Genomic DNA, 27,647 nt, shown 5'->3' with positions numbered 1-27,647 from the left:
CGGAGGATGATGCGTTGGATCCGGAGGTTGGTGGGGTGGTACCTGAGGACGAGGGGGATTCTTTTTTGGTTTTTATTGCGTGGACGGGGTGTGAGGGATGAGGTGCGGGAGATGTGGGAGACACGGTTGAGGGCGTTCTCGACCACCGAGGAGGGGAAGTTACGGTCCTTGAAAAACGAGGACAACTGAGATGTACGGGAGTGGAATGCCTCATCCTGGGAGCAGATGCGGCGGAGGCGAAGGAATTGGGAATAGGGGATAGCATTTTTGCAGGAAGGTGGGTGGGAGGAGGAGTATTCTAGGAAGCTGTGGGAGTCGGTGGGCTTGAAATGAATATCGGTTTCCAGGTGGTTGCCCGATATGGAGACAGAGAGGTCCAGGAAGGGGAGAGAGGTGTTAGAGATGGTCCAGGTAAACTTAAGGTTGGGGTGGAAGGTGTTAGTGAAGTGTATGAACTGTTCGAGCTCCTCGTGGGAGCACGAGGCGGCGCCGATACAGTCATCAATGTAACGGAGGAAGAGGTGGGGTTTAGGGCCGGTGTAGGTACGGAAGAGGGATTGTTCCACTTAACCTACAAAGAGGCAGGCGTAGCTTGGGCCCATGCGGGTACCCATGGCTACCCCCTTTGTCTGTAGGAAGTGGGAGGAATTGAAAGAGAAGTTGTTGAGTGTGAGGACGAGTTCGGCTAAGCGGATGAGGGTACCACACCCAGCACTTTTTCCTGAAACCACAGGAAGTGCTACAACTGCCCCCATACCTCCTCCCTCACCCCCATCCCAGGCCCCAAGAAGACTTTCCACATTAAGCAGATGTTCACCTGCACATCTGCCAATGTGGTATACTGCATCCGCTGTACCCGGTGTGGCTTCCTCTACATCGGGGAAAGCAAGCGGAGACTCGGGGACCGCTTTGCAGAACACCTACGCTCGGTTCGCAACAAACAACTGCACCTCCCAGTCGCGAAGCATTTCAACTCCCCCTCCCATTCCTCAGACGACATGTCCATCCTGGGCCTCCTGCAGTGCCACAACGATGCCACCCGAAGGTTGCAGGAACAGCAACTCATATTCCGCTTGGGAACCCTGCAGCCCAATGGTATCAATGTGGATTTCACAAGTTTCAAAATCTCCCCTCCCCCTACCGCATCCCAAAACCAGTCCAGCTCGTCCCTGCCTCCCTAACCTGTTCTTCCTCCCACCTATCCCCTCCTCCCACCTCAAGCCGCACCTCCATCTCCTACCGACCAACCTCATCCCGCCCCCTTGACCTGTCCGTCCTCCCTGGACTGACCTATCCCCTTCCTAACTCCCCACCTACACTCACCTTTACTGGCTCCATCCCTGCCTCTTCGACCTGTTTGTTTCCTCTCCACCTATCCTCTCCTCTATCCTCTTCTATCCGCCTCCCACTCTCTCCCTATTTATTTCACAACCCACTTCCCCTCCCCCTTTTCTGATGAAGGGTCTAGGCCCGAAACGTCAGCCTTTCTGCTCCTATGATGCTGCTTGGCCTGCTGTGTTCATCCAGCCCTGCACCTTGTTGTCTCGGATTCTCCAGCATCTGCAGTTCCTACTATCTCTTACACTATTACAGACATGTTTTTAAGAGTTGCGTTTCCTTTCTCGAAGTAAAATAGACTTTTAGCTAGTTTATGTAAACAAGTCCTTCCCTACCCAGCATCCACAGTAATCTCCTTTTACTAAAGGATGGATGACCTCCTTCTGGTGGAATTTTACAACAATCAGTAGTGGTTACACAGCTGCCACTAGACTAATTTTTCATTCCAGATTTGTTTCTTTTCATCGAAATCAAATTTCACCATCTGCCATGGTGGGATTCAAACCCACAACGCAGTGCATGAGCCTGGGGTTCTAGATTATTCATGCAACAACATTACCACTACTGCTGTAAAGATGAGTTACAGGGTTTTGACCAAGCAACAAAGGAACAGCAAGCTCCGAATCAGTATGGTGGGTTTGAAGATAGCTTGGGAGGTGGTACTTTTCCTGTACATCCATTTCCCTTTCAGGTGGTAGGCTGCAGGTTTGAAAGATACATTTGTTTTAATTTGTTCAACTGCTCTGGACAATCTTAGAGCTGCTTTCTTGAGCCACTGTAGTCTCTGTGGTGTAGGGAGCCCCACCATATGATTAGGAAAGTTGTTTCAGGATTCTGAAACCGTAACAATGAAAGAATGGCAATACAGTTCCAAGTCAAGATGGTGTGCACCTGGACAGGAACATGCAGGTGGTGGTGGTCCCATGGGGTTAGATTGCAACAAGTTTGTTTTTTTGGTTTGGTTTTACCTGTGCATTTTCTCAGAGAAAACAGCTTTGAGAAGAAGTGAGAGCAATCAGTCAGGAGCTGTGTACCAGAAGCGAAGGGTTATCAGACATCGAGGCTGTCTTATGACATTGAGTAACTTTGCAAAAAAGTGAGGCCTGTGCTGGAGCTGAGGTGGTCTCAAATGTGAGGCACTTCAGTACAGCTGAAGGATCCCCTAGCTGGATTCTAGTGGAAGGACTCCAAATAAATCTCGTCCCTTGGAAAATAGCAGGAATCTCTAAAAGAAACAGAGAACTTGAGAGTTATGATACTTTATAAAATTCACTTTGTGGGATTTGGGCGACACTGACTGGCCAGCATTTCTTGCCCATCCCTGGTTGCCCTTGAGAAGATAGTGGTGAGCTGCCTTCTTGAACCGCTGCATTCCTCCTGCTGTGGGTTGACCCACAATGCTATTAGGGAGGGAATTCCAGGATTTTGACCCAGCGTCAGTAAAAGAACGGCGATATATTTCCACGTCAGGTCGGTGAGTGACTTGGAGGAGAACTTGCAGCTGATGATGTTCCTATATTCTCTTCTGCCCTGGTCTTTCTAAATGAAAATGGTCGCGGGCTTGGAAGGTGCTGTCTGAAGATTTTTGATGAATTTCTGCAGCGCATCTTATAAATAGTAAACACTGCTGCTGCTGTTGTTGAGTGTTGGTGGTAGATGTTTGTGATGAATTGGTAGATGGATGTTTGTGAATGTCATGCCAGTCAAGTGGACTGCTTTTTCATTGGATTGTATCAAGCTTCTCGAGTATCGTTGGAGCTGCACCCATACAGGAAGTGGGGAGTATTCCATTATATGTCTGTTTTGCGCCTTGTAGATGATGAATAGGCTTTGGGGAGTCAGCAAGTGATTTCCTCACCGCAGTTTCCTAGCCTCTGACCTGCTTTTGTAGTCGTGTTTGTGGTGAGTCCAGTTAAGTTTCTGGTCAATAGTGACCTTCAGAATTTCAATAGTGGGACATTCAGTGATGGTAACATCATTGAATGTCAAGGGGCGGTGATTAGGTGGTCTTTTATTGGCCATGTCATAGCCCGGCATTTATGTGGCACAAACAGCACTTGCTACTTGTCAGCCCATGCCTGCATATTGTCGAGATCTTGTTGTATTTGTAAATGGACTGCTTCAGTGTATGAAGAGTTGTGAACAGTGCCAAACATTAAGTAATCATCAGTGAACATCTTACTGTCCTTATGATGGAGGGAAAGTCATGGATGAAGCAGCTTAAGATGGTTGGACCTAGGCACTATCCTGAGGATCTCCTGCAAAGATGTCCTGGAGCTGAGATGACTGACGACTGACGACCAACAACCAGAACCATCTTCCTATATGCTGGATATGACTACAACCAGCGGACAGTATGGCCCGATAGCCACCGATTCCAGTATTGCTTGGGCTCCTTGATGCCTCACTCGGTCAAAAACAGCCTTGATGTCAAGGGCTGTCACTCTTACCTCAACTCTGGAATTCAGCTCTTTTGTCCATGTTTTAACCAAGACTGGAATGAGGTCAGGAGCAGAGTAGCCCTGGTAGTACCCAAACTGGGCATCACTAACCAGGTAATTGCTGAGGAGTTACTGCCTGATAGCTCTATTGATGACACCTATCATCACTTGACTGATGATTGAGAGTATACTGATGGGCCGGTAATTGGCTGGGTTGGATTTGTCCTGTTTTTCTTATTTACAGGATATACCTGGGTAATCTTCCACAGTATCAATAGATGTCAGTGTTGTAACTATACTGGACGAGTTTGGTTCGGAGAGGGGCTGTTCTGAAGCACAAATCTTCAGTACTATTGCCAGATTGATGTCAGCGTCCATAGTCTTTGCAGTATCCAGTGTTTTCAACCATTTCTTGATAGCACGTGGAGAGAATCGAATTGGCTGAAGACTGGTATCTGTAATGCAGGGGACTAATGGAGGAGACCGAGGTGGATCATCCACTCGGCATTTCTGGCTGAAGATTACTGTGAATGCTTCAGCCTTATCTTTTGCACTGATGTGCTGGGCTCTTCCATCATGGAGGATGGGGATATTGCAGAGCCTCCTCCTCCAGTGAGCTGTTTAATCATCGATCACCATTCATGACTGGTTGCGGCAGGACTGCAGAGTTTAGATCTGTTCTGTTGGTTGTGGGATTGCTTATGCTGTTTACCATGTAGGTAGTCCTGCTTGATAGCTTCAACAGGTTGACATCTCATTTTCAAGTGAAGATGGCTTGGAGGTAATAGTTGGTGGGGGATATGTTGGGCCAGGAGGTTGCAGATTGTGGTGGAATAAAATTCTGCTCCTGTTGATGGCCCACAGCGCCTCAGGAACGTCCAGTCTTGAATTGCTAGATCTATTTAAAAGTCTGTCCCATTTAGCACTGTGACAGTGTCATAAAACATGATGGAGATTATTCTCAATATGTAGGCGGAACATTGTCTCCACAAGACAGTGCGGTGGTCACTCTTATTGATAAAATCATGGACAGATGCATCTGCAGTTTTTGCCTCTTGTTGGTTCCCTCACCATTTGCTGTAGACCCAATCTAGCAGCTCTGTCCTTTAGGAACCAACCAGCTCGATCAGTAGTACTGCTGCCAAGCCACTCTTGGTGGTGGACACTGAAATTTCCCACCTTTGTGCCCTTGCCATCCTCAATGCTTCCTCAAAGTGTTGTTCAACACGGAGAGTTCCAGGTTAACTTCAAACATTATATTTCATTTTTATTTTTGTAGCTGTGGTTATCACTAGTTAAAAATTCTATGCTACAACTCTGCTCATTTAATTCTATAATGCATCAATACTCTTCCCATAGGAATTTGCCAAGCAAAATAAGGATTACATGGAAAAACAATTCAAATGTATGCACTGAGCATTTTGTATCTTACCTGAAGCTGATTCCACATGTTCTCCATTTACTTTCAGTGGTGTCAACACAACTCTTGGAATAGATTTGCTCATCATCACCGGAACTCCAATCTTCTTTTTTGGCTGTTGCTTTACAGGCTGTTTACATGTCATATATATAAAAAAATTAGCATAAAATTTTAAATACAAAGTTCTAAGAAGTATCTTGATTTGAGACTGTGAAAGGCACAATGTCTCAAAAGGAGTTGTACAGGCAACAAAGCATGCTCACTGTTAAAATGTAAGGACCGACAGCCAATTTATAATAAATCATAACTGAACAGACATTAAACAGATGAGTAGACAAAGTGTTTTAGAAGAGGGATGAATGTTAATCAGGACACTGGGTTAACTCTTTCTGAATAGTGTCACAGAATCTCTTACAGTCAAAGGTAAGGCCTTGATTTAACGTTTCATCTTAAAGTATTCTCTCAGTGTTGCATGAATGAGTCAGTCGATGGTATACACTGAAGTGGTCCGGAGTGGCTTTTGCATATTCTATGCTGACTCAGAGGCAAGAATGCAATCACTGAACCAAGTAAGCCAAAACTAAGTCTCACAACTCTGCTCATTAGATCTCCAACTTGCAACTTTAGCATGCATGGTAGCATAATGAGGACTCCAGACCAAAGTGGAGGGAGATTCTCTTTACTGGTCAGTCTCATTTCACTAATGTATCAGGACAAGCAGGATATGACTTCAGATCTGTTGTTTGCATTAATGTTGCAGTGTTAATAGCAAGGGCATCCATGTTCCATTATTGATCTACCTATGCTATTGCTAGATTTTACTGCATTTCCCATAGGAACAGGAGTAGGCCATTCAGTCGCTTGAGCCTATTCCACTGTTCAATGAGATCATGGCTGACCTGCAGTCTAACTCCATATACATGCCTTTGGTGCATTTGCCTTAATACTTTTGCTTAGCAAAAATTTATCTAGCTCAGAATTAAAATTAACCACTGATCTCGCATCAGCTGTCATTTGTGGAAGAGAATTCCCAACCTCTACCACCGTTTGTGTGGTAGAAGTGCTTCCTCACATCTCTCCTGGATTACGTTGCCCTAATCTTTACTCAGAGACTAGTAAGGGCGTGGAATGCCCTGCCTGCAAAAATAGTAGACTCGCCCACTTTAAGGGCATTTAAATGGTCATTGGATAAACATATGGATGATAATGGAATAGTTTAGGTTAGATGGGCTTCAGATTGGTTTCACAGGTCGGCGCAACATCGAGGGCCGAAGGGCCTGTACTGCGCTGTAATGTTCTATGTTCTATGTAATTTTTCAACTATATTCCCTACTTCGACAAATCGCCAACCAGTGAGACAAAGTGGAACAAAACAAAGGTTTGTCTAAAAAGTGAAAATAAGCACACTAAGAACAAAATCTAATAACCACACATGCATGCATGCTGCACCAATGGAAAAAAAAATCAACAATTTCCCTCATTACACAAAGTAAAAAAGGAGTTGACAATCATGTGTTACATGCAACCCAAGACCTGGCTACCTGAAGTTCACAGCTCATGCAACATCCCTCCATTTGAAATCACATTTCATTTTCACTATGTTGCCAGATTTAAACTTATGCGCTGGAGACTTGCAGAAGATCTCTCTCCCTGGGAAAATTCCCCTTCCAATAACACTGATTAAACCTTAGCAACATGGAACAATGTCCACAAAGACAAAGAGGTTCAACATCTCAAAACAAAAAAAAAATAATCAGCATTTTCAAATATCTTTAATAATAGTCAACAGTCTCATACTAGCCTCAATTACAGGTCTGGTCATGAAAAGATGGAACTACAAGTGGAGAACTCGATTTCTTGCCTCACCTACAGCCAGCTGAGTAATGAAATAACGCAACTGCAAGTGCTACACTTACACCATCAACTTTTCATGTAAACAAATTGTGAAAACATAGGGTTTTCATAAGACGATTCAGTTCATCCATTGATCCAAAGATGAACGGAAATATGAATTAATCCTTTGGTTTTTTTTACAGCAACTGGTTGGAAGTATGCTGCTTTTGCAGTATAGTTTCAACAACTGAAGAATTATTCCAAATAACTGACGGAACCAAGATGAATTAGAACTAATTGTGTGCGTTTTATTGAAACGAGAGAATAAGGAAAGCTTCTGTCAATATATTAACAGAAAATGCTAGTAACACTCAACAGGTGTAATTGCATTTGTCGTGAGAGAAACAAAGTTAACACTTCAGATCTGTGACTTGTCATCTGAGCTGGGCAAAAATCACACAAACAGCTTTCCTCAAGTTAAGGGGCAGGGGTCGGGGTGGGCGGAGTGGGGGGGGGGGGGGAAGAGCGTAGAAGGACAGGCAAAACAACCAGAAGACTAGGTCCATAAAATGACAGAGAGGAGAAATTCAAATGACAAAAGGGTATAAAAAGGGGCAAGAGAGGACATCCAAGAAAGGATGTGTGTGTGCAGGCTTTTCTAAAGTTATACAAATCACTAAAAATCTACATAGAGGCCAATATTTCAAACATAGCTCCCTGAAAGTTACTTGGTCATTTCCTTCCCATTTATCTGTGGAATTTGGTTGTACATAAAATGGCTTGTAAAAATCAATTTTCAGTATGTGGAATATCACTGACAGGCACAACTGGCTGCCTATCAGTAACTGGCTTTAAAATGTTCATGGTATAACTCAGTGGTTTGCAAAATCACTTTTGGCAGGCAGGTGGGCAAGAGAGCTCAATTTCTAATTCATCTTGGTGGAGCGTCATTAGCACATAAGCACCAGACAATATCATCAATTCAGCCTCAAGACTGCTCCACCATTCAATACAATCATAGCTGATCTCATCACAGCTTCAATTCCACTTTCCTGCCCACTCCTCATAAACCTTCCACTTGTTCCTAATTAAAAATCTGGCTATGTGCTCCTTAAATTTACTCAGTGTCCTGGCATCCACCACACTCGAGTTAGCGACTTCCACAGATTCACAACCCTTTGGCAGAATTAAATTTTTCCTCATTTCTGTTTTAAAAATCTACTATTCCTTATCCTAGAATTATAACTTCTCATTCTGGGTTGCCCCACAAGAGGAAACATCCTCACTACACCTACTTGGTCAAGGACAAAAACAAAGTTGCTGGAAAAGCTCAGCAGGTCTCGCAGCATCTGTTTTTTCTTTCACAGAGTTAATGTTTCGGGTCCGGTGACCCTTAGAACTGATGAAGGGTCAGTGGACCCGAAACGTTAACTCTGTTTTTTCCTTCACAGATTCTGTTAGACCTGCTGAGCTTTTCCAGCAACTTTGTTTTTGTTCCTGATTTACAGCATCCGCAGTTCTTTCAGTTTCTACTTTGTCAAGCCTTTTAGCATCCTATTGTCATCGGCAGTCACTCACTACCAAGTATAATTGTCCACCTATCATCTTATGTACTTCGGTTAGATCTCCTCTCCTGGATCAGATCAGAAAAGGAAGATGCAGTTCTTACCTTGGAGAGCCAAGCAAGTGATCAATTCTTTTTGATCAAAAATCCAATTTGGAAACTTTATCACTTTGATACCTGTTTACTTTGTTTTTTTTTAAAATATCTGAGCAAGATTACTCATCCAAGATTCTGGCTGCCACATTTGGCAGCACAGCGTTTGCAGGTAAGCATTAGGAACTCTGCCTAATTGCCTTGTGCCAATGATTATGTTTCATGTTATATAATGAATAACCAGAAAATACACTTTATCAGGCTACATCATACTTGGGTGAGTTGGCAACAGACTAGGAAAGATGACAACTTGAGGAATAAAGATGTTAGTTGTTCTGTCCTTGACTACTGGACTTAATCTACTAGGTAACTGGATATATATCTCCCCAGTCAGAGGCAACAGTTGGAAACTTATGATTGCTATACATCAATGTAGATAAAAACACAGTAAAAAATATGTAAAGATGCTGTTTTGTACCTAGAACAATTCCAAACAACTTAGGATAGATTTTGTTACATGCAACATGAAAGGGCAGGCAAGTGTGACCAGAGTGCCAATACAAACAACTTGCAATATGACCTGTGTTGCAACTAATCCACAATTTACTTAATTTTTCCAATTAGAAGCCTAACCAAATAGTTCTAACTGGAAAGATGCATGAAACTAACAGCTAATTTTTTTTTAAATTTATGACGGAATATCCAGAAAAAATACTTAAGACAATCATTGCATCTTACTGCAAATGTTTCGACAAATAACTTCAGGATGTCCAAATACACGATATTAAGAAAGCTAGATTCTTCTATCGTAAATGTGCAAAATCTATAGGCATAATCTCTTTCCAAAACCTAATAGACATGTTGACTTTAATGAGTAAATTACCCCACTAAATGATACTTCATATGAAGTAGATTTACAATTTAGAGCAACTACATTAACATTCAATCAATTTATGCGTAACCAATTTTGCAGCAAATCTATGTATCAGCAGTGTTTAATATTTGTTTTTTTTTAAATTTTCTAATTAACCTGTTAAGAGATATTATTACGCATGGGGAGGGGAGGTGATGGCCTAGTGGTGTTGTCACTGGACTGTTAACTCAGAGACCCAGATAATATTCTGGGGACCCGGGTTCAAATCCCACCACAGTAGATGGTAGGATCTGAATTCAATAAAAAATCTGGAATTAAGAAGGTAATGATGACCATATATCCAGGGAAAAAAACCCATCTGGTTCACTAATATCCTTTAGGGAAGTAAACTACCATTCTTACCTGGTCTGGCCTACATGCTCCAGAACCACAGCAATATGGTTGACTCTTAACTGCCCTGCTGGCAATTAGGGATGCACAATAAATACTGCCTTGCTACCAATGCTCTCATCCCATGAATGAATGAAGAAAGAAAAAAAAAACCTCTGAAGAAGGTGGGACTTGAACTTGGGCCTCCTGGATCACAGGTAGTGCATAATACTTAAATCTTGGAAAAATTAACATCCCTCATTTTTGAACCAATAGAAAACAATTGATCAACTTAGTGCCCTATTCCAATAATTTTACTGTTCAAGACAGTGCTAGAACCAAGTCCTGAAATTCTTCATCTAACAACATGGGAAAGCAATTTCGACCTTACACTGTAGTGGTTCAAGACACTTGTTCTCAAAGCAACCTAAGAATAAGCAATAAATGTTGGCCTTTCCAACAATGCTCACATCAAGTATGAATTAATTTTTTAAAAAATGTATCTTCTGTTACAACCTGCAATCACTATTGCCTATGGATTATAGTATAAAGCAATCCAAGGTATATTTCAGTGTAATGACCAAGCCAATGTTCCCTCTAAGCTGTGTGGCTGTGAGGTCTTGTGCATTCTGATCAGCATGCCAGCGCATGCAAGTTCACATGTGGAGGTTGCTGTCTTGCACAGATCTCAGAGATCCACACAGCAAAAATAAATTAGAGGGAAACATAGATGGCAACCCTGACATTCATGGGTGAAGACAAACATTTCATAATTTTTCATTTATATTTACGTTCTTTTATTTACAACTGTGGAGCATCTTTAATTAGATGGTAATCCAGTTGAATAATATGCATGTTAAATATTATCCAAGAATAAAATAATCCCTTAGGACGAAAAATTCAAGAAAGTACCTGTAAGCTTGTGGAGTTCTACATTTGGAAAAACAATAAATCAACTTCATAGTTATTTGACACAAAAACAGAGGCCAGCTCTTCAGTTACTGTCATAGCCCTTTTAGATGCAGGGCAGCTATGTACCAATTGTACATACTACTAAAATGTAATACTGTTAAAGAAACATGACTCTGGGGATGAAACCAGAAAGATCAGTGCCAGATTACTAAAAAATGGAAATGTAATCATTCATCAACAGATTTTACATTGAAAAAACAGCAGATACTACTATCTGAAAAGGTTTTAAGTAAGAACAGAGTTTGAACACTTCCGAAAACAAATTGCTCAAGAACAGTTTCAACTGCATTACAATTTGTCTCACGGCCTCTCTTACCTGCTGAGTTGCTTTGTGGCTGTTCTGTTTGCCAGGGGACACTTGTTTGCCTTGATTATCAGTGGAACATGATGCATTTGAGGAACTCTCATCAGACACCGGTGATGCTAATTATGGAGTGAAAAATTAAGTGCTTAGACTGCTACCCTCCTTTTGTTCTTCATACATTCTGCATTTCACTAGTAACGGCATTAGCACTCGTGGATGCAATTATAATTCAAAGCAATTTATTCCACATTGTTTTAAAACCTAATTCAGCTTTCTTTGCTTCTTTGCTCCTTTGCATGAAAAATCTATTGCGGATGAATTTTAAGCAATTTGATAATTCACAAAGATGCATTCTTTAGTGTAAAAATTCTAACTCCTCTGTAGGTTCAGAAAGCCTCCAGAAATGCACCAACTTTTTATGTCTTGTATATTTTTATTTCTCTTTCAGGCTTTTGAGCTTCAATCACTCTTCAGCACAAGTTGAAGACCACCAGGTAAATCCACTGTTCAAATGATAAAACCAGCTCACAGTCCTATTATCTCATAACCCTGTAATGCATTCCCTTAAAAAGGTTAAATGGTTCCCATCTCAGCCTCTTCCGGCAAAGTTTTCCAAGTTCCAACAACCTCATTACAACTGAATTTCTTCTGACTGCTTCTCTTGATCCCCTTATGGTAACCTTCCAACTGAAGACACCTTGTGGACTACACAGCAGAAAAACTCATTTCAAGTTATGCAATTAGTCGGACGTAATTACTGTTTTGAGCATTTATAGCCTTAAACAAAACGTCTACGAATTTCACATGTTAACCGTCACATACCATCATTTTCCTCACCCGTGGTACTGGTTTCATTAGAGTCACAGCTTTCCAAGTCAGGTCCATCATCATAACCTTCAACATCACCAATGGGCACGTTTTTGGACCATAACAATGCATCTTTCTGAATGAATACAATTTTTTTTTAAAAAAAACAATTATTCACTGAAAAACAAACAATCAAGCTATAAATTATTGAAGATGGAAATTAGCAAAATGCTGCATTAAAAAAAGGTTAGTTATTCCCAAAAGGTTTACTTCTAATGTTATATCAGCAGAAAAAGCGTAACTGCTTTGAATAGCACAGCAAAGTGTTTAAAATGAACATGTATCCATTATTTCTGTAATAAGAATGAAACGTACACATTTCAGACAATTTCTTAAAAATTCCATACATGAATAAAAAGAAAGTGAAAGATGGCAGTATGACACCTTATATTTCCTTCCACTTCTGAACCATTAGGTTCATACAAAAGCAATATCTCCTTGTAATTTTGGCTGCATTTCTGAAGCAATATACAAATTAAAGACTCAAAATTTTCTTTATACACAGCAAAATAAACAGTACAAAAAGGTACCCAGGCAGCTCTTGTAAGATGGTTAGTTACACAGATCGAACGGTAACCTGCTGCCTGATTACATCTCAACCAAGCAATGGTTTTGGAGAGGGAGGGAAGGTAGTACAGATACGAGTCACATTAGCATCAGAAGGAAGTCCTCTATTTGTACTCGCACATTCAATATGTTAAACCCTAAGCAGTGTATTGTTCTGAAAATAAGACATCTCTTGCCAGACATATTTAATATTGTTAAAAAGCTGATTGATTTGCTCCCCCTCAAAACAATGTTTGAGATCCACTCAAGTTACAGAACTAAAGAAGTTACGCATCTATCACATATTTATAAAGAAAATCTTGTAAAACTTCTAAATGTTTACCATTCTAATTACACAAGATATTCAATTTTATTCATGCAAGCAATATCAAGTATTCTTTATTATGTAATGACAAAATAAAAACAATTCTGTGGATACTTGTAATTTAAAAAGGAAAAATGAATATTTTGGATTAGGCAGCATCAGCAAAGGGAAAATCAGAGTTAAATGTTGCAAATCAGTGACCCTTCAACAAAGTACTCAGTGGACAGATACAAGAATGCCATGTTGCAAGAATGAAACCTAAATGCAACTCTTCAATAATAGAGCTGGATGAACACAGCAGGCCAAGCAGCATCAGAGGAGCAGGAAGGCTGACGTTTCAGGCCTGGACCCTTCATCAGAAATGGGGGAGGGGAAGGGGTTCTGAAATAAATAGGGAGAGAGGGGGAGGCGGATAGAGGATGGATACAGGAGAAGATAGGTGGAGAGGAGACAGACAGGTCAAAGAGGCAGGGATGGAGCCAGTAAAGGTGAGTGTAGGTGGGGAGGTAGGGAGTAGATAGGTCAGTCCAGGGAGGACGGACAGGTCAAGGGGGCAGGATGAGGTTAGTAGGTAGGAGATGGGGGTGGGGCTTCAGGTGGGAGGAGGGGATAGGTGGGAGGAAGGACAGGTTAGGGAGGCAGGGATGAGCTGGGCTGGTTTTGGGATGCGGTAGGGGGAGGGGAGATTTTGAAGCTTGTGAAATCCACATTGATACCATTGGGCTGCAGGGTTCCCAAGCAGAATGAGAGTTGCTGTTCCTGCAACCTTCGGGTGGCATCGTTGTGGCACTGCAGGAGGCCCAGGATGGACATGTCGTCTGAGGAATGGGAGGGGGAGTTGAAATGGTTCGCAACTGGGAGGTGCAGTTGTTTAGTGCGAACCGAGCGCAGGTGTTCTGCAAAACGGTCCCCAAGCCCTGCAACTCTTCAAAACAGGTACAGCATTGATTTGAAATCACCAGAGATGCAGTGCTGATATTTTGTGGCATAACTGCAAAATTGTGAAGTCATTGTAGTTTCAGAAGACTACTAATCTGTCTAGAAAACAAGATCCAATCTAGCCACAAAGCACATAAATAAAGGCAAAGCTAAATAGTGAACAATGGTAAGAAATTTACTACGATATTATATGCTCAACTTTTCACCTCAAAACCCATTAAAACACTTTTTAAAAGAGTAGTGATTTGCACATAATAGCAAAATATTATGTAATTATTTGCCTTCATCACTTATTATTTAATTGATTCATAGAGTTATTGTTCGCAGAACGACATTTTCTTCACAAACTGAAGGAAGAATACAGAACTTGTAAAGGAAACCTAGTTAGATTATGTACATGCTATGCACAATGTTGGGCAAACAAGATCAAGAAGGATATAAAAGCAAAGGAAAAGGTCAAATATTCAAATAGTTTCTTTCAACACCACCTTTAAATTTCACTTGGTTGCCCATGCTTGAGATAACACTCCTAATAGATTGTCAGTGTTCATTTTTGAAGACGCTAGTGTTATTACATTTTCTACAATAAATGTGCTTTGTAAGAGCACATTCTCCTCACTGTTGCTAAGGTGGTGTTAGAAATTATTCCCATTATGAAGAGAGACTAGATAAAATTATGGCTTTCTTTTACCTGAAGTGTAAATAGCATGGGTGACATGTTGTGATCTTCAGATGAAAGGCTGTACTGTATGGTAAACAGCAACAAACTCATCACTGGTCAGTGACAGGTCAACTAAAGGACACACAATTAAGAACATGATGCAGAAATTGAGGAAGTGGTAGAAACCAAGGCAAACATGACGAAGAAGAACAAGAACAATCAGGGAAACGTCACTGAAAAGAACAGGGGAGGTGATCAGAAATACATGTATTTCAATGCAATAAGTTTAATCGGTAAGGTAGATGAACTCAGAGCTTTGGTTAGTACTTGGAACTATGGCATTATTACAATTAGAGACACTTGGCTGAAAGAGGGACAGGACTGGCAGCTGAATGTCCCAGGGATTTAGATGTTTCAGGTGTGACAGAAGGAGATGCAAAATGGGTGGGGAGTTGAATTACTGGTAAAGGAGTATGTCACTGCTGTACGGACGGAGGATACATCAGACGACTCATGTGGGGTGGCAATATGGCTAGAAGTCAGGAATAGAAAAGGTGAAATCACCATGCTGGGGGGTATACTATAGGCCTCCCAACAGCCAGTGGGAGATAGAGGAGAGAGTATGTAGGCAGATTTTGCAAAGATATAAAAACAACAGTGCTGTTGTGGTGGACAATTTTAACTTCCCCTATATTGATTGGGTCTCGCTTCAGCTAGGAGCTTAGATGGGACAGAATTTGTAAGGACCATTCAGGAGGGTTTCTTGACACAGTACGTAAACAGTCCAACCAGGGAAGGGGTTATACCAGACCTGATTTTGGGAAATGAGCCCAGCCAAGTAAGCGAAGTCAGTGGGGGAGCATTTCGGGAGTAGTGACAATGATACTGTGAGTTTTAAGGTACTCATGGATAGGGACAGCAGCAGTCCTTGGGTGAATTTGTTAAATTGGGGCAAGGTGACCTACAACAATATTAGGCAGAATTTTGATTGGAGGTGGCTGTTTGAGGATAAATCTACATCAGTTACGTGGGAGTAATTCAAACAGCAGTTGATAAGAGTTCAGGAGTGGCCCGTTCCTGCGAGATTGAAGGATAGGTATGGCAAGTTCTGTGAACCTTGCATGACCAGGGATGTTATGATCTTGGTCAAAAAGATAAAAGAAACTGACAAAAGGTTTAGGAGGATGCGAACTAATGAAGACCTTGAAGCATTTAAGGAAAGTAGCAAAGAACTTAAAACAAGGAATTAGAAGGGCTAAAAAGGGTCATGAGAAGTCATTAGCAAAACAGAATTATGGAAAACATATATAAAAAGCAAGGAGGGAGCCAGGGAAAGGGTTGATCCACTCAAGGATAAAGGAGGGAATCTATGTGTGGAGCCAGAAGAGGTAGGTGAGGTCCGAAATGAATACTTTATGTTGGTATTCACCAAAGAGAAGGAAGGAATTGGTGAAGGATGATCTCTGGGAAGGGAATGTCAAATTTCTTAGTCAAGTTCCTATTAAAAAGGAAGAGGTGTTGTGGGTCTTAAAAAGTATTAAGGTAGGTAGGTCTCCAGGTCCTGGTGTGATATATCCCAGAATACTGAGGGAGGCAAGGTAACAAATTTCTGGAGCACTGACTGACATTTTTGCCTCCTCTTTGGCCACAGGTGATGTCCCAGAGGACTGGAGAATAGCCAAAGTAATTCCATTGGTTAAAAAGGGATAGCAGTGATAATCCGGAAATTACAGACCTGTGAGCGTCACATCAGTGGTAGGGAAATTTTTGGAAAAGATTCTCAGGGACAAGATATATGTGCATTTAGAAATGAATGGACTTATTAACAATAAACAGCATGGTTTCGTGCAGGGAAGGTTATGCCTCACTAACTTGATCGTGTTTTTTGAGGTGGTGACGAAGATGGTTGATGAGGGAAAAGCCGTTGATGTCGTCTACGTGGACTTCAGTGAAGCCTTTTACAAGGTTCTACATGGCAGACTGGTATAAGGGAAAGTCACATGGTATTGGGATGAGCTAGCAAGATGGATACAGAACTGGCTTAGTCATAGGAGATAGAGGGTAGCAGTGGAAGGATGCTTTTCAGAATGGAGGTTTATGACTAATAGTGTTCCACAGGGATCAGTACTGGGACCTCTGCTGTTTGTGGTCTACATAAATAATTTGGAGGAAAACCTAGCTGGTGTAATTACTAAGTCTGCAAATGATACAAAGGTTGGCGAAGTTGAGGACAGTGAGGAGGGTTGTCAGACGTTCAGTAAGATATAGATCAGTTGGAGGCATGGGCAGAAAAATGGCACATGGAGTTTAATCCAAACAAATGTGAGGTGATGCATTTCAGAAGGTCAGGTACAGGTGGAAATTATACAGTGAATGGCAGAACCCTCAGGAGTACTGATATGCAGAGGGATCTGGATGTACAGTCCACAGATCATTGAAGGTGACAGCGCAGGTGGATAAGGTAGTGAAAAAGGCCTATGGCATGCTTGCTTTCATTGGAAGGGGCATGAAGTACAAGGATAGGCAAGTTATACTGCAGCTTTATAGAACTTTAGTTAGGCCACACTTGGAATATTGCATACAGTTCTGGTCACTACACTACCAGAAGAATGTAGATGCTTTGAAGAGGGTAGAGAAAAGGTTTACTTGCATGTTGCCTAATACAGGGCACTGTGTTTGTTTTCACTGGAATGCAGGAGGTTGAGGGGTGGCCTGATAGAAGTTGATAAGATTGTGAATGGCATGTATAGAGTGGAAAGTATGAGGCTTCTTCTCAGGGTAGAGGGGTCAGTCACTAGGGGATATAGGTTCAAGGTGCAGGGGTGGAAGTTTAAGAGATGTGCAAGTTTTTCACACAAAGGATGGTGAGGGGCTGGAAAGCACTGCCAGAAGTGGTGATGGAACCAGACACAACAGCAGCATTGAAGAAGCACCTGAATGAATACACGAATAGGAAGGGAATAGAGGGATACGGATCCTGTATTTGAAGACAGTTTTAGTGTGGAACAGCAAAATGTGTCGGCACAGGCTTGGAGGGCTAAAGGGCCTGTTCCTACACTGTATTGCTCTTTGTCCTTGTTTCTAAAATAAAACGAATGTGGTGAAAAGTGGAACCTGATGGAATAAAAGAAAAATTCTGACACAGGGACTACTGAATCAGATCCACGTATTCCCGTAAAGTGGGGTTATTTTCTTATAAATAAAATGACAATACAGAAGACATGAGATGCAAGGGAGTGGGGTAAAACTGGGTGTACCACAAAGAAATACAATGGTACCGACCTGATAGGTCAAATTGTCAATTTATGAGAACAGTCAACATTTTGACCATCAGTTAACTTCCAATTACAATCCAGCAGCTGAATAATAAGAACATAATAATCAATGTGTTATGCTTCAAAGCAGAACAACTTCCAGATGGAGGATAAAAGGTTTAAAAATAAAAAAGACCAAAACAAAAACAAACAACTAAAGGAAAATTAGGTTGCATCAAATTGAAGGCAACCTCCATGGCCACCGTGCATACATACCAATTTCTTGTGCCTTGTCCACGGAGTGACAGGAAGGAAGATCAGCTGCAGGGCATTACGTAAGGTCATGGAGATGCTTTCTTACATGCTACAAACAAAAATGTCTGCTTTTTTTTTTGAAACTTAAAATTCCCCAACGTCATTTTAGACATGAAAACCTAGCTTAGTTATTTATCCAGAAACCCAACAGAATCACTGTAGTACTAGAAATAACTCCAGGTGGTTTGCTATGGTACTTTGAAGGTCACAGAATAGAATAAAATAAAATCAGTGTGGAAACAGGCCCTTCGGCCCAACAAGTCCACACCGAACCTCACAGCATCCCACCCAGACCCACCCCACTATAACCCACCTAATCTACACCTCCCTGAACACTACGGGCAATGTTGCATGGTCAATCCACCCTAACCTGCACATCTTTGGACTGTGGGAGGAAACCGGAGCACCCGGAGGAAACCCACACAGACACGGGGAGAATGAGCAAACTCCACACAGACAGTCGCCCGAGGCTGGAATCAAACCTGAGTCCCTGGCGCTGTGAGGCAGCAGTGCTAACCACTGTGCCACCGTGCCATTTCAAGGTCATTCTTTGGATGAAGAACATCTCAATAATCAAGAAAAACATTATTTTTATATCATGAACAGCTCTTTTCCTAATTAAAAAGCAACATTTCTTCAATTTTTCCTCAGGATTTGGATAGTTTACGTTAGTTATCAACATCACAGCACTTCTCTACACTGACATCCTTCCATCTATATATAAAATTCAAACAGCAAATAAAATTGCATATGATGTAGCTTCACATGGTTTACTTTTGTTGGCTCACAGGTCATGTTGTCATTTTCCTGCAATCAGGATCATCAGTCTTAAGAGCTAGAATTGATAACTTAGGGTCTCGATGTCTAGAAGCTTCCAGGTCTTCAAAAATTTCCTCATTTTCAGCAACCAAGATGAAATCCTGAAGACTCCTGAATAATCCTCCTGTCCATCAGACTTGCCACAGGGGAACCCTCTATTTCTTCTAGGTTATCAGTAGACAGAACTTGAAGTACAGGGACCAGATGGCAGTCTGAACAACCCCAGAGAAGAACAATTCAATCAAAGCAAAGAGCGTTCAACAAAAGGGATGCCGCTGTATCAAGACTAGAATTGACAACACTGGGTCAAGATTAGAATTTAATATGGTTATTCCCATTAAGCCATCTAACTGATTACTATAATCATATTTGCTTCTTCACTGATTTGAAGATGAACATTAAGACCATTGAAAGCAGGTTGGCAAGAATATTAGCATCAAGTAGTGGGTTATGTGGAGGCTAAGACAGACGCTAGCAGATTTTCAAATTGTCACAAAAAATTCAGCAAAGAATCTAATAGCAGCACTCTGGGTCGACGTGCATCATGTGGAATGCAGCTTACGACCTTCTCAACAGCAATTTGGGATATTGTCCTTGCCAATGAGTCTTGCGTTTCATAAACAAATTCACAACTTTTGTGTTACTAGCCCAATAAGTATAGCCAATAGGCCACCCGATTTCTGGGTATTATAGTTTGAACAAATAAAAATGGAGCATGAACACCAGCAAACACACTAAAATCATACTGCATTTTCTCTTAATTAACAGATCTTAAAAGATATACATTATACACATACAATATACAGGGAACTGCATGCTGGATACAAGGAGAATTTGCTCAAGAGTATTTAAAGCCAGAATTACTGCAGCAAGAGTTCAGAGTTTAACACGCAGTTTCACAATCCAATTGCTATATAAATAGTTGTAAACTTTTTTTAAAATTCTCTTCAGAACATAAATACCATTTGTTACATATTATGGAACAAGAATGAATTAATTACCATTAACGGTCTCTTAGATGAACACCTTAAATGTCAAGTTTATGAATGATATAGTGGATTCAACAATACAACACTGAGAATGACCAATTATGAAAAAAATCTTTGAATTTAAAAATCTGCCCCTTTCAAGTCCCTTCAAAATACATTTCAATAAAATCACATCTCACTTTTTAAGCCCTCATGACTATAGGCCCACCCTTTGCTCATGAAGCATGATGCCTTTTTGAACTAAAAACGTTTTGCCTCTTGCGGTCAGGATCCTTCTATTCCCTGCCTATTCGTATCTCTGTTAAGATTCCTCCTAAGTGTTGCGTTCAACCACCTTTCTGCCAGTGTGTTCCAGGCACTGACTACCTGCTGTCCAAAAAAAAAATTGCCTCTCACATCTCCTTTATACTTTCCTCCTTTTACCTTAAATCTATGTCCCCTAGTAATTGAAATTCTGCCCTGAGAAAAAGATTCCAACTATCCATTCTATCAATGCCTCTCATAACTGTGCAAACTTCCATCAGGTCACCCACCAGTTTCTGACTTTAAAGTGAAAACATACCAAATTCTGGTAAACCTTTTCTGTACCCTCTCCAAAGCCTCCACATCCTTCTGGTAGTGTGGTGACCATAACTTTACATAATGTTTCAAATAGTTACCTAACTATAGTTCTATACAGTTGCAACATGACTTGTCAATTATTATACTCTATGCTCTGACTGACAAAGGCAAGCATGCTATATACCTATTTGACCACATTATCTACTTATGTTGTCACTTTCCGGCAACTGTGAACCTGTATACTTAGGTATTTTGATGCTACCACGGGTTCTGCCATTTACTGTATATTTTCTTCCTACACTAAACCTTCAAAATGCATTACTCCTGATCACCTGCGTTATTCAGCCTGTCGGCACTCCACTCATACCATTTGTATGATCTGTCAGCGACGCCCAGTTTGGGTTCCGCCAGGGCCACTCAGCTCCAGACCTCATTACAGCCTTGGTTCAAACATGGACAAAAGAGCTGAATTCAGCCATTGACATCAAGGCTGTATTCGACTGAGTGTGGCATCAAGGAGCCCAAGCAAAACTGGAATCAATGGGTATCAGGGGGCATATGCTCCAGTGGTTGGAAGATGATACATAGGAAGATGGTTGTGGTTGTGGGAGGTCAATCATCTCGGCTCCAGGACATCTCTGCAGGAGCTCCTCAGGGTAGTGTCCTCGGCCCAACCATCTTCAGCTGCTTCATCAATGACCTTCCGTCCATCATAAGGGCAGAAGTGGGGATGGTCACCGATGATTTCACAGTGTTCAGCACCATTTGTGTCTCCTCAGATACTGAAGCAGCCCATGTTCACATGCAACAAGATCTGGACAATACCCAGACTTGGGCTGACAAGTGGCAAGTGACATTTGCGCCACACAAATGCCAGGCTATGACCATCACCAGTAAGAGACAATCTAACCATCACCCCTTGACATTCACTGGTGTTACCATCACTGAATCCACCACTATCAACATCCTGGGGGTTACCACTGACCAGAAACTCAACTGGACTCACCGCATTAACAGAGTGGCTACAAGAGCCAGTCAGAAGCTGGGAATACTGTGGCAAGTAACTCATCTCCTGACTCCTCAAAGCCTGTCCACCATCTACAAGGCACAAGTCAAGAGTGTGATGGAATACTCCCCACTTGCCTGGATGAATGCAGCCCCAACAATACTCAAGAAGCTTGACACCATCCAAGACAAAGCTGCCCGCTTGACTGGCACTACATCCACAAGCATCCACTCCCTCCACCACTGACGATCAGTAGCAGCAGTGTGTACTATCTACAAGATGCACTGCCGAAATTCACCAAAGATCCTCAGACAGCACCTTCCAAACCCATGACCACTTCCATCTAGAAGGACAAGGGCATCAGATATATGGGAACACCACCACCTCCAAATTCCCTTCCAAGTCACTCACCGTCCTGACTTGGAAATATATCGCCGTTCTTTCACTGTCACTGGGTCAAAATCCTGGAATTCCCTCCCTAATAGCGTTGTGGGTCAACCCACAGCAGGAGGAATGCAGCGGTTCAAGAAGGCAGCTCACCACCTCCTTCTCAAGGGCAACTAGGGATGGGCAAGAAATGCTGGCCAGCCAGCGACACCCACATTCTACAAAGTGAATAGAAAAAAAAAATCTCTCTGCCCATTGACCTCTCCGCCTATAAATTCTGTGCTGTGTGCTTCCCTCCTGCTTCAACTGAAGGGGCAACAATCCGAAAGCTTGTGATTTCAAATAAACTTGTTGAACTATAACATGGCATCATTTGACTTCTGACCTTGTCCCTCCACCCCAGTCCAACACTGGTACCTCAACATCATGTTTATCTTGACTGATCCTTCCGAGATTTGTGTAAAAGGACTTCCAGAACACACTGTACTACAGCAAAGTGTGATTTCTCTCTCCATTATAATAATGTTCTACTCTTCTATCTGCCAACGTGGACATCCTCATCTGCCAATTTTTGCCTACTTTATCAATACATATTTCTTTCATATCTTGTCTCCTAACAACTCATTTTCATATCTATCTTTCTACCACTAGAAAATTTGGCTACAATGCAGTCAAGTTACTAACCTAGATTCTAAATAATTGAGGGCCCAGAATTGATCCCTTCCACATTCCAATTAATTACAGTATGCAAACTGAAAATGAGCTATTTATCCCAATATTGTTTCCCGTTAACTAGTCAATCATCTCCTCCAATATATCACCTCGCAATACAATGAGCGCTTTGTGCAATATATGGCATCTTGGTGAACGCCTTTTAAAAACTAAATATACCAGATGCACTAATTTCCTTCAACCAAACTGGATGCTATGCTGTCCAAACTCCGATACTCGAACATGATTTCCCTTTTGTTACGGGCCAGAATAGCCTACACCCTAACTTTTATATTTAGTTAAAGGCAAGTGTAAGATGCTGTGTTCCAGACGTAATCTGATAGGTCCACCACTAGGCTTTAAGCAAAACACACTTTATTCGTACAACATATTTAAAATACAAACAAAAAGAACTTTAACTCTACTGAAGTACTTAAGAAGATATTGTATTCTTTAACCACTAATCATCAACTGTTCCATTATAGATAGCATCCAATAAACACACCCTTGGTAAGGCAATTTAGCAAAAACAGTTAGGGTTCTCACATGCTCTCTCTCTCCAGTCCAGAAGAAAGAAACAAACTACCCATTTTGATTTTTAAGAGGAAGCCTTGTTGTCTATACCCTAGCAGCAGAGAGCTCAAGCTTTTAGCTTCAGCAGACCTTCAACTAACTGAATGAAAAACTAAAAACCTTCCTGGTTCTGTTTGAGCCCTGACCCTATCCACTCATGATTGCTGTGCCTCCTTTAAAAAAAAAACCTAGGAAGAGCTCAAAAGTTGTTTACTAACTGCATGTCAGAAGGAAACATTCTGGCACCACTGTGGCAACATCACTCAGCAAGAGAAACAGGACAGAAGACATCTCTCTTAAAGGGTTAGTAGGAACTGCCGATGCTCGAGAATCTGTGTTAACAAGGTGTAGAGCTGGATGAACACAGCAGGAAAGCTGACATTTTGGGTCTGGAAACATCAGCTTTCCTGCTCCTCTGATGCTGCTTGGCCTGCTGTGTTCATCCAGCTCTACACCTTGTTATCTCTCTTAAAGGCACAGGTTTTGTGAAAGGGTGGCAAAACTATGTTGGCTCCGTCTGACTGCATTATGGTTTCTCCATATGTCCTTTTATCACCTTCTTAATGGACTCTTGCATTTTTAATCAAAGATTTAAGCCTAAATTTGAGCTTTCTACTTTCCTCCTGTCTTGGATAGTTGCGTTACATTGGCGGCGTTCAAATCGGCAGGCCATACGCACAAAATTGAGGGTAAGTTGAAAAGATTAGAATCCATGGAAACCCAACCCAGTTTGATCTCTCTCTGGCTCAAAGGGAAACAGCACACATTATGAGACCTCATTTTACATCTTATCCAGTGCTATAAAAAATTTGTGCATGTTAATGTTCATCTAAATGATCATGGTTAATGGTAAATGATCATCCGAAAAACCAGAAGAAAACAAATCATGAAGTACAACCGGGGAAAAGAGGAGAGGAAGGAATGATCTTCAGAGATCAATACACTTCTGCTACAAACAACTGGACAATGACACTACTAACCCTCTAAGATAGTTGACTAGTATTTACTTCAGCTATAGAGGACGTCTGACACATGCCAGTGTACCTGCTGCACTCAAGTTTCCCCCTTTAATTGTAACATTTTATTCCCTACTCCCTTATGCTTGTCTGGTTTCCCATTAAATGAATCAATACGATTTACTTCAACCAAACCTTATGGTAGAGTTTCAAATTCTTAGCACTCTTTGGATAATAAGTTTCTTCCAAATTCTTTATTAGATTTGTTGGTAACTATCTTACATTAGTAATTTCTAGTTATGCTATCCATAAAAAGGAAGCCTGCTCTCTACACTCACTGAAAACCTTTCATAATTTTCCAGATCTCTATTAGGTCATCCTTTAGCCTTCTTTTCGCAAGAGAATAAAGATAGGACTGTCGATCTCATGATATTGTAATCTGCATTTCTGGTGTCATCCTTATAAATCTTTTCTGCACCCTCTCCAGTACCTTTATACTATTTTTATAGTATGGTGATGAGAACTGCACACTGTATTCAGTGTGGCTGAACCATAGTTCTATGCAGGTTTGGGATAACTTCACTACTTTTCAATTCTACCTTTCAGAAATCGTACTTTACTGACCTCAGCAATAGCATAACATTTACCGAATAGTGCAATTATTCTCAGTTAGTCCTGAATTAGAGATGTGTAGCCTTATGTAAAGAAAAACTGGAACATACAGACCCGTTTGGACACTTTCTTGCCACGAGGTCAACGTTTAATGTGAAGTATAGATCACCTACTCATTACAAAAAGTGAAAAACATTGGAATGACAGCCACTCAATGAGACTATGGGTCCCTGTACTGGCAGTCACCTAACAACCCTGGACTTCAAAACCTAGGGAGTCAGAAGGAAGATGACCTCCAAAGCTTACAGTAAATGCTGGAAGTTTCCTTTAATTCCAAAGTTCAAGTTGTTAATATAAATTCTTAACAGTGGTCCCAGCAATAATCCATGCAAAACACCACCTCCACCTTCCATCACTTTGAATAACTCTGTCAGGTAAAGACGTCATAGTGCTACTGGGCTGTCCGGCTGCTCTCTCATTAGAGAGAGAAGACTGGTGGTGGCTTCGCCTGAGGATCACTACATTTCAGTCAAGAGGAGATAATAAGGAGGGGAATCCTTCATAGTAACCTCTGCCAGTGCAGGAATTGAACCACACAGTTGGCAAAACAAAACAGCTGTTCAGCCAATGAGCTAACCAACCTACAAATATCTTTAAATAGTTGGCAGGACCACAGGAACTGAACAGCATAATCAGCAACGTAGCGTTCCACAAACATGCATGTGCTGGATAATGGATTACCATCATCACCTTCTAATAGGAAGGATATAATTAAGCTGGAGAGGGTTCAGAAGAGATTTACCAGGACATTGCCAGGCATGGAGGGTTTGAGTTATAAGTAGAGGCTGAACAGGTTGGGACTTCTTTCACTGAAGCACAGGCGATTGAGAGATGACCTCATAGAGGTTTACAAAATCATGAGGGGTATAGATAGGGCAAATGGCACCTATCTTTTCCCGGGATGGGAAATTTCAAGACTAGTGGGCATATTTTTAAGGTGAGGGGCAAAGATTTAAAAAAGACAAGGGACAATTTTTTTTAAAACAGAATGGTTTGTGTGTGAAATGAACTTCTGCAGAAAATGACGGAAGCAGGTACATTACAATGTTTAAAAGACATTTAGACAAGTACAAGAATAAGAAATGTTTGAAGGGATATGGGTCAAACGCAGGCAGGTGGGACTAGCTCAAAGTGATGCCTGAGCAAATACTTCATCCTCCACAGGAATCTGAAAAATATTATTTCAGGAAGGCTGCTACAGCACTCATCTTGTTGACTCAGCAATACAAATACAAGGGGAGGCAAGGGCCTACTGGTATTATCACTACACTATTAATCCAGAGACCCAGGTTCAAATTCTACCATGACAGATGGTGGAATTTGAATTCAATCTTTAAAAATCTGGAATTAATAATCGAATGATAATGATGACACGGTGGTTGACTGTTGGAAAACCCATCTGGTTCACTAATTTCTTTCAGGGGAACAAATCTGCCATCCTTGCCTGATCTGGCCTACATGACTCCAAATCCACAGCAATCTGGTTGACTCTTAACTGCCATCTGGGCAATTAGGGTCAGACAATAAACGTTGGCCTAGGCAGTGATGCCCACATCTCGTGAATAAATAAGAGATCTATCTCTACATCAAAAATCTTTACTGAACCACCAATCAGTTCCACGGATTTCAAGAGTACTTCTGGCATTTGGCACATTTAAACAATGTGCAAACACGTCTGATAACTACAAACATTTTCATGGGTCTGTTCACTTACACATAGGATTTTCCACTCTGTGGTCAATAGTTCATCCTTTGCTTTCAAATTAGAATTGTCCAAAATTAGGTCAATTTTTCTCACTGTTCCCAGTTTACATCAATGGCACACAATACTTATTCAATAGCTATATTATTTGGTTACTAAATCCACAGTGAACATTGAGCACTGCTAATCAATGCAACCCTTAGCCTTCAGTGCAAAAGTTGAACTTTGAAGTCTTAGTCTGTTTCATGAATTGAAATTTGGCTCCATCAAATTTGGCATTCATTGAATCATACAGTTCCATGTTCCTAGTAAATTCAACAAATAGAAATCAATTACTACAAGGTTTTCTTTACCTCTGCCTCTCAATATTTTGGTGTTTCCTCTCTCCAAATTCATAAATTTTGGTGTTTCCTCTCTGCAAATTTGAAGCTGCTTTTTTCCAACTTTTTCCCTCACCAATTCTTGACAACATTTTAATAAAACAGAGATGTTGTTTCTATATCTGGGAAACATTTTCAAGGATTAATTCTTGGTATTGGACAGGACAATAGTTTTCCATCTACTAAACGACCCATCTCTTACCTCCGACTTACACACCTCTGCATCACATATTCTTTTCCTTCCCTACTCAAACTACTCGAACAAATAGTTTCCACCATTCTGCTCTATATTCCACATATTCCACTACACACCACATTGCCAAACCTTGTAGAATGTCTGGGACCAGAATCAAAATTTCCCATTGGCCAAATAATGTAATTTGGGAGCTTTAAAATTATACCTTAAAGCAAACAGGTCATGTAATTCATGAAGAAGCTCTGTCACAGCCTCAAATTCATCAAAACTGTGATCTGACTGCATACGCGGCAGTGTGATGACATTAAATGGAATCCTGAGGAGATGTCTGCTTTCTCCAGCTACATGGTAATGTGAGCCATCTGGATGGCTTTGTGGATGATGGATTTGCAGGACACAGATCCTCTTGGAAAACAATAGAGACACATTTTAATTTCCATGTCACATAATCATTGGTAAAGGATAACATCATGGTCAAAACGGATGGTGAGCATGATTTTAACTTTCAAACTTGGATTATACACACAGCCTCCTACTATCTCATGGTCTGTACCTCTAAGGATATCAAGAAGAGTTATTC

General features: G+C 41.2%; 1 protein-coding gene across 3 annotated transcripts in view; it reads right to left on the bottom strand.

The window, feature by feature from the left end:
- The window catches only part of LOC109935870 (polycomb group protein ASXL1-like), a 90,628-nt gene that overhangs the window by 35,914 nt on the left and 27,067 nt on the right, over nucleotides 1–27,647 (bottom strand). For 2 of the 3 annotated variants that reach the window (XM_048608132.1, XM_048608133.1), the window contains exons 4-6: nucleotides 12,031–12,151; nucleotides 11,221–11,327; nucleotides 5,212–5,329 (exon numbers count right to left, since the gene is read on the bottom strand). In XM_048608132.1, the coding sequence (XP_048464089.1) occupies nucleotides 5,212–5,329; nucleotides 11,221–11,327; nucleotides 12,031–12,151 (346 nt within the window). The remainder of the gene's footprint in view (nucleotides 1–5,211; nucleotides 5,330–11,220; nucleotides 11,328–12,030; nucleotides 12,152–27,647) is intronic. The other variant, XM_048608134.1, reaches the window with a different exon arrangement.

Source organism: Rhincodon typus, chromosome 19, assembly GCF_021869965.1.
Source record: "Rhincodon typus isolate 14 chromosome 19, sRhiTyp1.1, whole genome shotgun sequence".
NCBI lineage: Eukaryota > Metazoa > Chordata > Chondrichthyes > Orectolobiformes > Rhincodontidae > Rhincodon > Rhincodon typus.
The sequence above is the reverse complement of the archived record's forward strand: the minus strand, read 5'-3'. Positions and strand labels throughout refer to the sequence as shown.